The sequence below is a fragment of the Trachemys scripta genome, chromosome 10 (assembly GCF_013100865.1).
Source record: "Trachemys scripta elegans isolate TJP31775 chromosome 10, CAS_Tse_1.0, whole genome shotgun sequence".
Taxonomy (NCBI): domain Eukaryota; kingdom Metazoa; phylum Chordata; order Testudines; family Emydidae; genus Trachemys; species Trachemys scripta.
Window position 1 is genome coordinate 14,511,164 of NC_048307.1, and position 14,836 is coordinate 14,525,999.

The 14,836-nt window shown below is 42.0% G+C and overlaps 1 protein-coding gene across 9 annotated transcripts in view; it reads right to left on the reverse strand.

Annotated features, from left to right (window-relative positions):
* The window catches only part of TRRAP (transformation/transcription domain associated protein), a 149,781-nt gene extending 135,471 nt beyond the window's left edge, over nucleotides 1-14,310 (reverse strand). For 3 of the 9 annotated variants that reach the window (XM_034784982.1, XM_034784979.1, XM_034784974.1), the window contains exons 1-8: nucleotides 14,217-14,310; nucleotides 13,068-13,164; nucleotides 12,061-12,195; nucleotides 11,635-11,684; nucleotides 8,904-9,014; nucleotides 8,153-8,257; nucleotides 7,224-7,307; nucleotides 6,045-6,101 (exon numbers count right to left, since the gene is read on the reverse strand). In XM_034784982.1, the coding sequence (XP_034640873.1) occupies nucleotides 6,045-6,101; nucleotides 7,224-7,307; nucleotides 8,153-8,257; nucleotides 8,904-9,014; nucleotides 11,635-11,684; nucleotides 12,061-12,160 (507 nt within the window). In that variant the 5' untranslated portion in view covers nucleotides 12,161-12,195; nucleotides 13,068-13,164; nucleotides 14,217-14,310. Of the gene's footprint in view, nucleotides 1-6,044; nucleotides 6,102-7,223; nucleotides 7,308-8,152; nucleotides 8,258-8,903; nucleotides 9,015-11,634; nucleotides 11,685-12,060; nucleotides 12,196-13,067; nucleotides 13,165-13,652; nucleotides 13,742-14,216 lie in introns of those variants that run through there. The other 6 variants (XM_034784981.1, XM_034784978.1, XM_034784983.1 and 3 more) reach the window with 4 other exon arrangements.
* Nucleotides 14,311-14,836: the final 526 nt, after the last annotated feature.

Consider the following 14,836-nt stretch of genomic DNA (forward strand, 5'->3'; position numbering starts at 1 on the left):
GAGTCCTACCTAAAAGTGACTGTAGGAGAGCCCTACCAAACTGGGCATCTGATCTCGAAGCTGCCACAATGGTGCAATGATAGCTAATTGGAGTTCTGTGCATACATTTAGCAATCTTATAAATCTCAGAAATAGTCTCCCCTGAAACAAGAAACAGAAGTTGACTGAGAACTAGTAGAGCATTTCTACCTTGAGAAGAGGTTGTTTGTTTAATGTATAGGAAATCTAAATACAGTCTGTAACCCACCTACAGAGTCTTTCAGAGACAACAACCGGCACTGTAGACTTATCACCAAAAGCCACAAAGTCTGGATGATTTCAGAAATGGCTTTGTTCTGGAAAGATAAAGGGGCATAGCCCTAAGACTATCTAAAGGTATATCTACACTGGAAACTAAGTTGACCTATAGAAAATCGATTTACAGCCAGCCATTGCAGTGCGTATCCACACTACGCTCCTTGGGTCGATGGTGCGTGTCCTCACTAGGAATGCTTGCAGCGATCTAGGAGGGGTAGTGTGGGGAACTGAGCCCATAGGATCCTGGCCTCCTGGCTGGCTGCCTCCCCTGCTGCTCCCCGTTCCCCACCCGGAGCGGTGGGGAAGCCGCCCAGGGCTTCTCCCCCTTGGGGAGCAGAGTCCAGCTGCCCCAGCTTCTCCTCCCAGCCCACTCCCTGCCAGGTGCTCGGCAGTCTTGTCAGTTTCTGGGCACCAGCAAGGAGCCCTGAAATTGACAAGACAGCCAAGGTTCCCAGCCAGGAGTGGGGTCCAGCCACCCAGCTCTCCTGCCACGAAATTGACAAGACAGCCAACAGCCCATGTATGTAATGCAGTGTTTGCATCGCCCTAACTATACCAACATAAGCCTCTCGTGAAGAGAGTTGTGTCGCTGCAGTATGGCGCTTACATTGGCGGGAGCAAGGCTGTAGTGTAGACACTGACATAATTAGGTCGATAAAAGGCAACTTAGGTAGACAGACCTGGTCTATACTACAGAGTTAAGTGTGTGGAGGTTACCCAGTACAGGGGATTTAGGAAAAACTACAGTTAAGTATATAAATTGCTTTATATGAAAATCTGAAACCACTTTTTAATGACCCTCAACAGATGGGTGATATGCTGATATAGCGGTCGCATGACTCAGAGTTAATCTACAGTCCCAAGTGTTTCAAGGGCAAATAGTCCAAAAGAGCTGGAACAGAAGAACCCAAGGAATGAATGTGTTTCAATGGACCACAAGAGAAAACTTTTTAGCTTGAAACATGCTTCTCAGAGGCCTTTTTGCTCTGGATCAAAAGCTCTTGTACAGTCACTATCTACAGACCTTAATCAGCTAGTCACATGTAGAGACGCCAGGTCGGTTTGCAGCACCAGGTCTTGGTTCTGCAGAATGACATCTGGGAGGTTTAGTAGCAGAAGTGGCCTAATTGATCATGTCAGAATACCAGAACTGATGCACCCAGGCTGGAACTATCATTACCACCTTGGCTTTGTCCAGATATATCTTTCTAAGGACTTTGGGAATTAATGAAAGAGAAAGAAACACTTGAGCAAATTCTTCTCCCACCAAATCAGAAATACATCTATCACAGATCCTGAACTCACTCCTCTTTGGGAAGAGAACACTGGAGACTTTGTGTTCACACTGGGAGCAAACAGATCCAGCAAATAGGGAACTCTGTTTAGCAATACTTGATTTAGAACGGTCTTTCAGCTCCCACTCACACCTGAATCGTGATGGAGCTCTTTCTGCTTAGATGATCTGCCAAATAATTCTGGGTAATTGAAAGACCGAGCTACTAGAATGATCTTATGTAGGATGCACCAGTCTCATGGGTGTATCACTTCCTGGCATGATCTCACTCCCCCTGGACTCTCCATACAACACATATCTTGATGGACAATGCAACAGCTTTGAGTGGTGGTGCCCAGAAAGAGAAGCAGAAATGCCTTCCAGGCTAGATGAATGGCCCTCAGCTCCAGTACATTTATGTGTAACAGACTCTCTCATGATCACTTTCCCTGTATTCAGAGGAAGTCCACATGTGCACATCCATCACAAGAGTTTTTTTAAGGGGGGCAGTGGATGAAACATAATTCCCTAGCAGATTTTTAAGGGTCTGTCCACCAAAAGAGAGACATTGGCACTCCGACAGGCAAGTCCATGTTGTATTTGACTGGCTGATAAACTGTTCTTAACCAACTCTGAAAAGACCAGAGGACTTATGGAGTCACATAAGTAAAGCTGCCATATGACCCAGTAAACTGAGGCAGAATCTTACTGAGGTTCTCAGATGAGACTGCAGGTATGAAATGAAGTGACTCATGAAAAGTCTGTGTTTAGGAATGTATGCTCCTGCCAATGTGAAGTCCAGCACTGCCCATATAAATTTTGTGGACTGAGTAGGGGTAAGATCAGACTTGTCTCAATTGATCTTGAGGCCTTGTCTGGAAAACAACTGTAGAACCGTGTGAACATCCCTAGTAACCTGCTGTGATGCATCTCCTGATCTCAATGATTATCTAGCAGGGCATCTATGTCGGCCCTCTTGGATATGGCTGTTTTAGCCAAGGATCTCTGGCGGCCCCCCACTTTCAATCTTGAGAATGCCTTTATTAATAGGTATGGCTAAGCAACCCTGGGAAATGTTAAATAATTTAGGACAGCTCTCTTAAATGATCTCTAGCAGAAACTCTAAAGTGTCCACCATTCTTCTAAGGAGGTCTTGAACTAGTATGTAAAATACTAAACGGTTAGCCAGTAAGCATTAGTCTTACCAGTTAGCCAACCTTGATCATTAACCCCCAGCCCCAGGCCAGCCAGCCAACCCTTAGCCCCAGGTTTCTCTCCCTTTAATCGGTTAACCGATTAAACAATTTTAATCATTTAAACAAACAGATATTTACATCTCTATCTTTCGTGACCTTAAAATAGTCTATTTTGACGCAAGTATCAGAGGGGTAGCCGTGCTGGTCTGAATCTGTAAAAAGCAACAGAGGGTCCTGTGGCACCTTTAAGACTAACAGAAGTATTGGGAGCATAAGCTTTCGTGGGTAAGAACCTCACTTCTTCAGATGCAAAACAGAAGTATTGGGAGCATAAGCTTTCGTGGGTAAGAACCTCACTTCTTCAGATGCAAGATGACTTGCATCTGAAGAAGTGAGGTTCTTACCCACGAAAGCTTATGCTCCCAATACTTCTGTTAGTCTTAAAGGTGCCACAGGACCCTCTGTTGCTTTTTACAGATTCAGNNNTGGGAGCATAAGCTTTCGTGGGTAAGAACCTCACTTCTTCAGATGCAAAACAGAAGTATTGGGAGCATAAGCTTTCGTGGGTAAGAACCTCACTTCTTCAGATGCAAAACAGAAGTATTGGGAGCATAAGCTTATGCTCCCAATACTTCTGTTAGTCTTAAAGGTGCCACAGGACCCTCTGTTGCTTATTTTGATGCAGTAGATGGTGTCATACCTTCATCAGGCAAAGCCAATATGACCAGGTTGGTCCTCATATTCCTTGAGGAGGTCTTCCTCATCACTATACAGTTTCTGTTTAGAACCATGAAGGAGCTCTTGGAGCAATGACTGAACCTCCTGAGATGGGTGTGGGTTTGTTTGGTTTTGTTTTGGGGGTGTTTTTTTTTTTTTTTTAAGGAAGACGACAACCTTATTCTAGATCTTGATGCCACTGTATATGGCACAGAGCAGGGAATGGCTGAGGACTCCACACAGAACATTAAGGCCACCGTGTCCCAGAAGATAAAGGCATATGGTGCCAAAGAGATGGGAACCAAGGAACATGACTGAAGCATGAGATCCGTGACTCCTTTTAAGGTTTTTCTCAGGAACCACTCTAGGCAAACGAGAAGATCTCCTAGGAGAACAACATCTGCTGCCACATGAAGATGAGCGGAATTCTTCTAAAGGAGCTGCACATCCTTGAAGTGTAGAAACACAAACTCAGAACCCCTTGGTATGAAAGGTAGACACTGCTAATACCATAGAGGATCAACACAGACAGGTTCATCTTTGGTACTCTGGACTCCAAGCAGAGGTTTGAATACCACAGATAAAGGAGAGAGATTCAATAAAAGGGGATTCCAGTTCCAGGGTGATAGCTAGATCTGCAGAAGATGGAAAAATAGCCTGGGCAGAAAGAGGAGGTGGTACAGATGACAATGGTTCCAATGCAGCGGCGTTGGCAGATATCTTATCACAATACAATGATTTGGTGGCATACAGTACACCAATGCCAACTGTACTTAAGAAACAGTATTGATCAATAAAGACAGAAGCTGCACCCCTGCATCAAAAGAATGGTGCCATGATTCTGTGGAACCCCAATGTGAGTTTGAAGGAAGAGCCTTAGGCAACTCAGAAGCATAATGACTGTCACCCTTCCTCTTGGCCACTACCAGTGATGCAGATTGGTGCAAAGCTGCATCCAGAGAGCTCTGCTTTTTCAAAGTCACATTGGTACTGTGATTCTTCAAAAAGACAAATCCTGTTCACATCAGTTCTCTTTTTCCTAAGAGAAAACAGAAGGCTTAATATTTCAGGGACTCCCAGAATCAAAAGACCTCTTAGCCCCCCAAGTTGCATCTCTTGTAGCCAAAGCACAAGCTGAAACAAGTTCATAAGCAGGAATCTCACAGTCAAAAATCTTATCTTTTCCAGCAAAAACAACATCAAGTGGTCATCACATGCCTTGTGTGTGTTCAAAAAGAGAGTTATATATAATATAGTTGTTTGAGATAGGAGATTCCCCTAAACAAAAAAAGGCACTTTATATGTGTATCATTCATAGGCATAGCTGTCTCGCAGGCAGGGCAGATCTCAGCCATTAGACCTGAGACTCGGAAAGAAAACAAGGAGTCTTTCGGAAGAGGTAGAAGAGTTAAAGTCAACCAGCTTAAATGAAACAAGAAAAAAAAGTTACCGGGGAGAGAGAGGAGGAGACTAACTATAAAACCCTAACCCTATCCCCTAGAGCTATAAGGAAGCAGAAAGACATTGTGCATCAACTCAGTGCCTCGGGCAGTAAGAAGAAAGTAAGTGATGGTTGGGGCTGCTCCATTTTTATACCCTCATTGTACATGGCATGAGAGCGTAAAGGACAGCTCTGAAGGAAACAGATGGCTAGACGATTCCAGTCTCACACACTCGAAGCACTCACACCTACAGTGGGATCTTTGCGGACATAGACTTGAAGCTGAAATTCTATAGATTAAAAAACAACATTATTAAAACACTGGGCCACTAATGAGGTTATAGGGCCTAGCAATACTGCAACTGCAGAGCCAATGACTGAGCTGTAGTTTCTCTAAGACCTCACATCATGGATGCTGCTCTCTTCCTATGTTAGAGTAAAGGCTGACTTACAATGCAGTGAAAACGACAAAAAAAAAAACTCTCTTTCATGATGGCAAATATCAAAATACTGTGTGATTGAACATGGCAAAAACAAGTGTCACACTTCCTATTACTAGCGAAGTGTTTCACACTAAATCTTGAACATAAGACCAAACTACAGAGTACTAATACTCTCATTTTAATCACTATTGATTGAAATAGTAGTCTCTCTACAAGTTCAACTCTAGTTATTAAGCAGTTAAGAAAAGGCTCAAATCAGATCTTTGAGTCAGAGCACACTTACAGACACATGACTCCAAACACTAGATGTTATCTGAGGCATAGCAGATGATTTAAAAAAAGAAATCATATACTGTGTGTGTTTGATTCTAGAATTAGGCTCCAAGTCAAAAAAATAAGAACCCCTGACTAAAAACTAATAATGACTTCACTTGCTAACACTAGTTAGATTGTGTTCTAAAATGGAGGTTATCAAAATGTATGAACTCAACAGAAGTCTGCTAGTTTCTCCCTTTTTAAAATGTAACATTTGTTATATAGTTACCTTTTTATTTTCTTCAAACAGCATTAGTTACATGTCACTAACTTCAAAAAAGTCATTTTAATTTGTGCTAATTATAAAGTAAGTAGTACCACTTTCGGACACAGACAGTGTGATCACAGGGAATAAGACTTACCACTACTTTTGGAAGTTCCTTGTAAATCTGTTTCACAAAGTCCAAAAAATGATGAATCTAGGAAGAAAAGAATATTAAACTTACTGGAGGGTGAGGGGGAAGAACGGGGAATCAATTTCATTACTTTAGGATCTTTGTATCAATCCTGGGAAAAAATGTACACTAAGAATCTTTTGTTAAATTACTGTCAGCAGATTAATTTCACTTAAGTATGGGGTGAATCCTCAAATTTAAAATGGAATGGGGAGATACTTTTGGAGAGAGTTTCTTTTGATTACTAAGCCAGTTTACTGTCAATATTAAACTTGAATAGCAGTAGAAAGACCCTCACAATAATAATTCAAACACAGATACACAATCATTACATTATTCCAAAACCATTAAATCCTCTCAATGGTGGGATAGGGGAAGAAGAGATACTACAATTTTGGTTTTCGTGTTCTTGTAAGATACGCTGTTACTAGGGTTATGAGTACAGTATAAGAACTTACATAGATTGCTGACTTCCTTCTTGTTCCTATTCTGGTTTTCTTCCCTTCTCTCAGAACAAAATACCCCCAATTTTTCTTCTCCTCTCATGGATTCTCTCTTTTTAGTGGTCCACCTCCATACCCTGAGATTTTGGTCTTCCACCTTCCCCAACTCATCCAGAATATTCTGGTCCCCCATCCCATGTTGTTCTGCCTTTCAATATTTATCTTTCATTTGGGATGTTTTGGGCTGCCACCTCCCTTATATGTATTTATTCTCCTTCTGGCTTTTCCCCAAGGTCATGCTGGTACCACAGTTTCTGCACACAGAATCTGGCAGAAATAATATCATCAGAGTGAAACTGACTGAAAGCTAGTCACTTGCACATTTGGTTAGAACAGCAGATTGTTACTTCACTGCAATAAATCTAGTCAGATGGCTCATAAGGATTGAGAGCAAAACCGATGCTGCTCCAGAGTAAAACCATTGAGAGTGTAAACCCTGGCACAATCCTTGTCTACAGCATTAACTCTCAGGAGAATTTTTAAAATGAAGAATACCCACAGCATATTAACTCCTATAAAACACTGAATGCCGTGCACGAATATTTCTGGCATATTCGTGAATTAAATATGCCAGAAATATATCAATTCAGATAGAGAGAATGTAGAGTAACTCTTCTACATCACATAATAAAATACAACTCACTTCTTGGGTGATTGGTGGCCGGAACTGTTTGTGTAGTTCAATAATTATTCTCAAACAGATAAGTACATTTTCTTCATTCTCTGTCTGGAAAACATGTGTTTAATTAGCCCATTGTTGTATTCTTAAACAACTTCATTAAAAATATATTTTATATAGCTCTAATTTAATCTCAGCAACCTAGAAAGTTTCTGCCCAATATAAACTGCCACAAGGAAAACATCTCATTTTTGACATGTTTCTTATCAGAGCCCAGTCTTGCAATCTGTGTGTACGGTTATCCCATTAAAATGGCAATGGAAATATTGAGTCTGTATCCTTGGCAGGATTAGGCCTCAAACCTGCAACCTGCTCTACTTCGGCAGACCCCTTTGCGAAGCCCCATTGATTAACCAAAGTCAATAGGGCTCCTCACAGGGACAGCGATCCTTTCACACAGAGCAGGTTACACTGGGCCTCAGTAATCAATCATTTAGATTCTATGCAAGCAAGAATCTGAAGGAAGGACTTAAAATGGGCCACTGATCCTCTCCTCTTTACTTATGTAATAAACTAGTCTAGAAAAAAATGTTCTTTCTTGACATCTTACCTAGAGTAAGCTAACAAGAACAGTTCTGTGTCTCAGTAAAATCCTAGTAAACATTTCAAGAGTCTACATAAGGGTAAAATAGAACCCAGAGATGTTATATATCAAAACATCATCATACAGTGAAGACTAATCAACTGCCCCTCCTCTCCTGTCCCCAGAAGCTCAAACAGTGCAATTATTAACAAATGGAACAAATCCATTCCAAAGTGACTCTAAAGATTATCTAACTCCAAGCATCAGTGTGGGCAGAATTCTACCCTAATATTTTTCAGGAGGAGAAGAAAGAGGAATCTTTCTCAAAATCTGAAGCATAGTTTTAACAAAGTGAAATAAATAAAAATACCTCTAGAAATCTAAACATCACAGACAAGACATTTTTGGTATGGGGACGAAGATGTTCATTTGTTGGTATTCTGTGAATTATTTCAAGAACTAGCTTTCGCAATTGCTGGAAAACAAAACGAACAAAGACATCTATTAGAATTTAAATAATCAAAACTTTGTAAGGACAATCCTTATTCACTAAAAAAAAAAAAAAAATCTTGTTCAATATTGCCTTAATATGTTAATTCACTAAAATGACAAACTACATGTTTGTTTTTTTAAACCTTTTTCTTCAAATAGATTAAATGCCTATATAAGTAAACATAATAGTTTCTTCTGATGTTCAAATATTTGGCTATAAAGCACGGCGCAAGTTTAATTTGCATTCTTAAGTTGCAATTTAAATTAAAAGAATGATAAAATATTCTGATAACTATTTGACAGTAAAGCTTCAACTTTTGCCTTTAACTCTGAAATGCAAACTTAGTCAGTTGTGATCATCTCAGTAATAGAGCCAACTGTAACATGTACACTACTTTAAGTGATAGAAGATAAGTATTAAAGTATATATTTGCAAAACAGAATGGCTAACTTTATTTAACAAATATCTTACTGAGAGCAGCACAGACTTTTTCAATTCTGCCTCTGTGTATATATAAAACCGATATTCAAAAATAGATTTGCTCACTCAGCACTCTCTAATCTCTCACATTTCTGAATTAGTAAATTCAAACTGCACAAAAAAAGATAACTGTTGCTTTGTAGAGTACCTGTGCTGGTTTCTCCTGCAGAAACTGCACCTCTCCGTCCTGCAGAAAGGTGAGAAATCGAGGGATGATGTGTTCCAGGAATGTAGAATACTGAGGGGATGATGTTACATTCTAGTTATTAAAAGAAAAAAAATACTTTCTTTGAGCAGAGGAGGAATATTTTCATTTCAAGTGTGATTTAACCAAGTTACTTGTAATACACATGCTACACAGGCTGTCATCAAAATATAGAAGTTATATGCCGCTAACCACTGAAAAAGGTTTGTTGGGTTTTTTTTTTTTTAAATAAATCTTTAAAGTACTAGTGATCAACCACCTTCTGATAGAAAGGACATTAAAACTGACATTCAAATGAATAAAATTGAACATAGGAAAAAATACCCCAGAAGGGGAAGGCTAACAACACCTTGCTCACAGTTAGAAAAACTGCTCAAATACTGTAAATATTACCATTTCAAATGAAAGGGCTAATGGGAATTCCTGGATGCAGTGAACTCACTTGTTCAACGACATGCAAGCCTTCTCATCCACAACTAAGTGCAGATTAATTATTTCTGCAGATGTATGTACCACAAAATTTAGAATTAAACATTTCTACTTTTTATTGTGAAGACTGATCTCATGCTGCTGTTTTGTTTTCTATGAAGTTGGGGACAATATCCGAGGAGCAAGCTTCCTCCATTAATTCTGAAGCCTAGTTTAGCCATCCTAATCCTTCCTTAGAAACTCTCAGCTATATTCAACAAAACAATCATAGGTAAACTTCGAAAGTACACCAGAATGTCTAACACAAATATTTAGGTTAGACATAAATAAGAATGCAGTATTTTATGAATTATAGTTAAATATTTCAGCTGTTTATTCACATTCCTCCTTTACATACACAAGTTATACAGCCAATTTTATTATTTGATCTGCGGTACAGTTTAGAGACCCTAGTCATAAAACAGGAAGATCCCAATATACTAGGCATTGTGTAAAGACAGTCTCTGCCCCAAACTGCTTACAATGCAAGTGTAAGACAGCAGGTAGATACAATAGGAGGACCACAGAGAAACAGTTTAAAACTTGTTAAAATTAAAAGGGCGCTTATCAGCTAAGACTCAGCAGCAAAAGCAGGAACTGCAGGCCTGTCCCTGCTACCTTCCAAAACCAAGAAAGAACCTGCCCATCCGGTGCCGCCTCTTCTTCTCAGTCCTATGGTCTCTCCCTTTTTGACCAAACTCTCCTTCTGGTGATGTTTCTGACTCCCCAGCCCTATAGAAGAACTGGGAGAGTGCAGGCTAACCCTGCTCCCCCCACATGCTGAAGGGATCAGAGAAGAGAAGACACTCTTCAAAACTTCTGAAAAGGCATGAAATCCATGATGCTCACTGACCTCACCAACCAGTGCAAGAAGCAAAAGCTACCATACATCCACAGGTCTCACTCCTGCTTTATAAAGACTTCTTCCCATGTATCTTCGCTAAGAAGCATAAAAGTGAAGTTAACAGGACTCTGGTCAATTTCAGAATTGCTCTTCAGGGCCTTTTAGGGCAAAACTCTCAAGAATCTAGTCATTGTCAGACTCCCACTAATGCACAAAAGATATGAGCAGAAGCAGACACTGGAGCAACTCAGGAGATACAGGCTCAAAAACAGGATGGGAATATACTCAAGACCTCTTAGCTCTCTCCCAACTTTGCAGCAGCCAGGAAGTTCTGGAACAGGGAGAAGAGAAAAACAAACAAACATTCTCCCTTCCTGCAGCAATTTTTGAAGAATGACACTCCAAATTCATCCGACACATACTTGCAAGAGACTGAGAGGAAAGATTGCCACAGATGTCAGAGTTGCATAGGCAACAAATACATGTATTCAGGTAAAGAAGTATTCCCTAAATCATAGAACAGAGGTCCTCAGCACTGGTCATTAAACATCATGTGGCATTTTTCATTAATGTGGATATTCTTGCCCAAATGTCCCAGATTAAATTATATTTGGCTAATGTACCTAGAATTCAGTACTTCTAAATAATTCAGATTTTAGTGTAATATAATATAATGGTGTCATTTCTTGAGCAAGAAATGCAAACCTAGCAGCTAATATTTCTACATGGTACCTCTGATGCATCCCAGATGAACATACTATATATAAATTATTTTCTCCTGCTCAGCTGAACCGGCCCCGAGAATTTAAAAGGGTCAGTGCTGTCACCTCCACTTCATTGCAGTCCTCAAGGAAGGAATCCCCACTTGACAACTCACCCTCACCTCTAAATCTGCTGCATATCTCAATACAAAAAAACCGCAGCCCGCTACTTCGAGAGAGCTAAATGTACACCTGAACTCAGTTAGAGAAACAATTCCCCAGACAAATTTATCAGGTTATGCAGTAAACACTGGAGAGGTAAAATTCAAATACATTTTGATTAGTTTCTTTATTCAAAACTTACTTACTGAACAAAGATTTTCTCTTAAAACAATTATTTGAGAAAGAGAAATCCTGTAAGGACACAGCCTATAGTTCTCCAATAACTCTGAAGTGAGACATGTAATGCATTCTAAAAATGAAATAAGTCTTTTCTTACTTAAACACAGAACCAATGAGTAATGGCTATTTACTTAATAATTAGTATATGTTTGAATTTAACAACAAACAAAACAAGAGCAGAAATCCAGATTGCATACACACAAAGAACAAGAAATATTGCATTTAAATCATTCAAGAAGTAAGTTTATTTTGTAATTACCTCAAAATTCTCACTGACTTCTTGCATCATTTTCAATTTTGTTTCATCGGCTGGAAAAAAAAAAAAAAAAACCCGCAAAGTCAAGTGAATAATTAAATATGTGAAAAAAGCCTGACAAATACCATCAAACATTCACAGGTGAAAGAAGCAATCAGATCTTATCAGTTTAGCCATCACTGCCCAGTTGAAAGGGACACATTTCTCACAATCACACAATTTCATACTCACACTTCATACTCACACACTTCTCTAAGGCTCAAGTAAATAATGCTCATCATTTTGCTTCTTCAAACATCAAGGATCAAAGGAAATGCAAAGCGAACCCCATGCAAGTTTACCAACCAACTCAATAGACAATATTACAGAACTCCTTGAAGCAAATGAGTAATGAAGAATTTATTTCTAATAAATAGAAAATAAACTTACGTGTATTAACATCTGTTAGAGCAGCCACAAACTGGAGGTATTTCTTCATCAAAGTGGTTTGGTCAACCACCGTGGGCCCTTGTGTCGAAACAAAGGCCATTTTTCTTTTGGACCAGATTAGAGTTTATTAAAAAACTGGAAAGAAAAGAAAAGAAAAAAAAAAAATCAGTCCACCTACAAAAAACAAAAACAACATTGTAAGTAGGACAACTTACTGGTGGATGCACCATCATCTAGATTTATTCCTATGACATTATTTTAAAGGGGCACCATCAATTTAAAAATCATATTTGTTATATGTATTTAAGCCTACAACTGCAACTCATAACATTTAACTGGAAAAAAAAAAATCAGAGAAAATTGTTACTGGATCTTTTACAGAATTGCATATAGTCAGTTTTCTCTTTTGTTTCTGTGGGTCTATCAAACGGCAATAGGGGAGAGAAATGTTTTAAAAGATTAGGAAAATACAGTGGAACATAGGTGGGAGCACAACATAAACTTCTTTTAACAGCATTCTTTAACTTGACTGGATTTCAAGTTGATAATGTCCTTTTAAGTACCTCTCAACAAAGTTTCAGGGTACCCGAAGCAAGCTTTTCCACAAACAAGATCCGAGTTTCCAATATGTAATAAAACTTGAAAGCAGTAGAGTTTCAGTTGGTTTTAGTTTTCATTGTCTGTCACAGAGTTTTACTGCTGACCTCGTTTCACAATCCATGCTAACTTTCTGTCACATCTGACCTCTTAATTTGGTTTAGCTTTCAGATCAATCTATGCTTCAATAAAAACACACTGCACTTTTACATCGCCTTTCATCTTAATCTCATTGCAAATATTGATTAAATGTCACAAAACACCTGTAAAGTTTTGAGAATTGGTCCACCCATTTTAAAGATAAGGAAGCCCCCAGGACAGAGAGGTTCTGTGATTTGCACAAACGGGAAGGCAGCTCATGACAGCACTGAAAATACAACCTAGAAGTCTCAGCTCCTCTCTACCCTTACCTTCTCTGTCTCGGTGGCTCTCTCCTGACTGAGGGGGGCACCTTCTCTTTGATTGGACTCCATCTATGCTGACCCCATTCCAGCCAATGTTCTGACCCTGTAATTGTGTGAATCCTGATTTTAAAAACATGCACAAAAGCGCTATTGCATCCAGCTCCTTCTACCAGCCCCCATTTCCTCTCAGGTCAAAGCCCTTGACATCTGTGCCATCTCCCCAACCCTTCAGGCCAGAGCTCCTGACCCTCCCTCCACCCTCAGATCCCTCAGCCCCACCAGAGCTAGGACTGCCCCCCCCCCCCCACCCCCCCCCCCCCCCCGGTAGGGCCTTCAAGCCCCCCACTGACAGATGCCTGCCCCCAGCAAGGCAGGCACTCCCCCGCCCGCCAGACCCTGCCCCCACCCCTCATTAGAGCAGGGGCTCGTGTCCCCCTCCCCCCAGCGCCAGATCCCTTCCCCCTCACACATTGCCGGGCCTCCCCCCGCGCCCCCCACGACAGGGCCTCTGCGGGACGCGACTGCTCGGCCCCAGGCTCTACCCCGGCCCCAGGCTCCCCCCCGCGGGCCTAGTCCCCGGCCGGGCAATACCTCCCCCGCGTCTGCTCTGTCCCCGGGCTGCCGCCGCGGCCCGCCCCTGGCTTTACCGGCCCGCCCCGGCCCCCAGCTCGCGCGAGTCCCTCCTTTGTCGCCTCCAGCCTGAGCCCGCAGCCGGGCGCGGCGCATGGGCACCCAGCGCACGACGGAAGCTGCCGAAGTTCAGTTCCGGCCGCCGCCGCTTGCAAACGGCTTCGCTCCCCGCCTCCTCCTGCGCATCGCTGCCCCGCATCTCTCCAGCCCCCCCGGGTCCCTGGTCCGGCCGACACTGGGGGGCGCGTGGGGGCTCCCCATCCCCGCAGCGTCGGTGCCCCCGGCCAGGCACCTAGAGCCGCTACACCGGCCTCCTAACCCCCGCGCGACAGGCGAGAACCAGGCGCAGGGCTTCCAGCCCAGCCAAATCCCTCCGGCCACCCGCCGGCGGTGGCGCGGAGCAGCCGCTTGCCCCCCATGCAGGCGCGGTGCCCGCCAGGCCCCAGGCATGCTGCGGGTTAAAGCATCAGCGGCTCCCCCCAACTCCCCCCTGGGCTGGTCTAGTCAGCATGCCCCGGTATTTACCCTGGGAAGCTGCGGCGCTTGTCCGTTCCCAGCAGCAGGCCCACCATGACCTCCTGGGCAGAGCCGCCCCTCCCGCAGGGGATCCGCCCTGCTGTTAAAGCGACAACCTCAGCTGGAAAACACGGGCACTCAAGGCTGTGGGACAGAAACGAGACAGAGGCGAGGTTAAAAACGAAAGGCGCTTTGTTCGCCCCTGCTCTAAATACCTAGATGTAGAAGAAAGATGCTTCAAAGGATCCCACTAAAAACATGAACCGAAAGGAGATGGAAGATAAGCTGACAGCCCGCTGCTGAATTAAGCATGGACACAGGGCGTGCAGAAACTCAACTACTGTGAAACCCTGTTGGTCTATAATGGGTATAATGATTTTTATCCCACCCCACTCTTTGTGTGAAGTGTTGAGGTATATATTCTTCCATAGAACTGGACTGGACCAAATAACTGGATTTGAATGAAAGCAAAAACTTCAGCAACTACCCTAGCTAAGGAGGCAAAACTTGTTTCTGCTCAATGGTTTCTTTTGAAAAGTCAGCTATACTAATTCAGTGGCACTTGATTACAATGGTGATGAGCAAAGTATAGAATAGAAAATAGAAGGGAAGAGAGTATAAATGTTGGA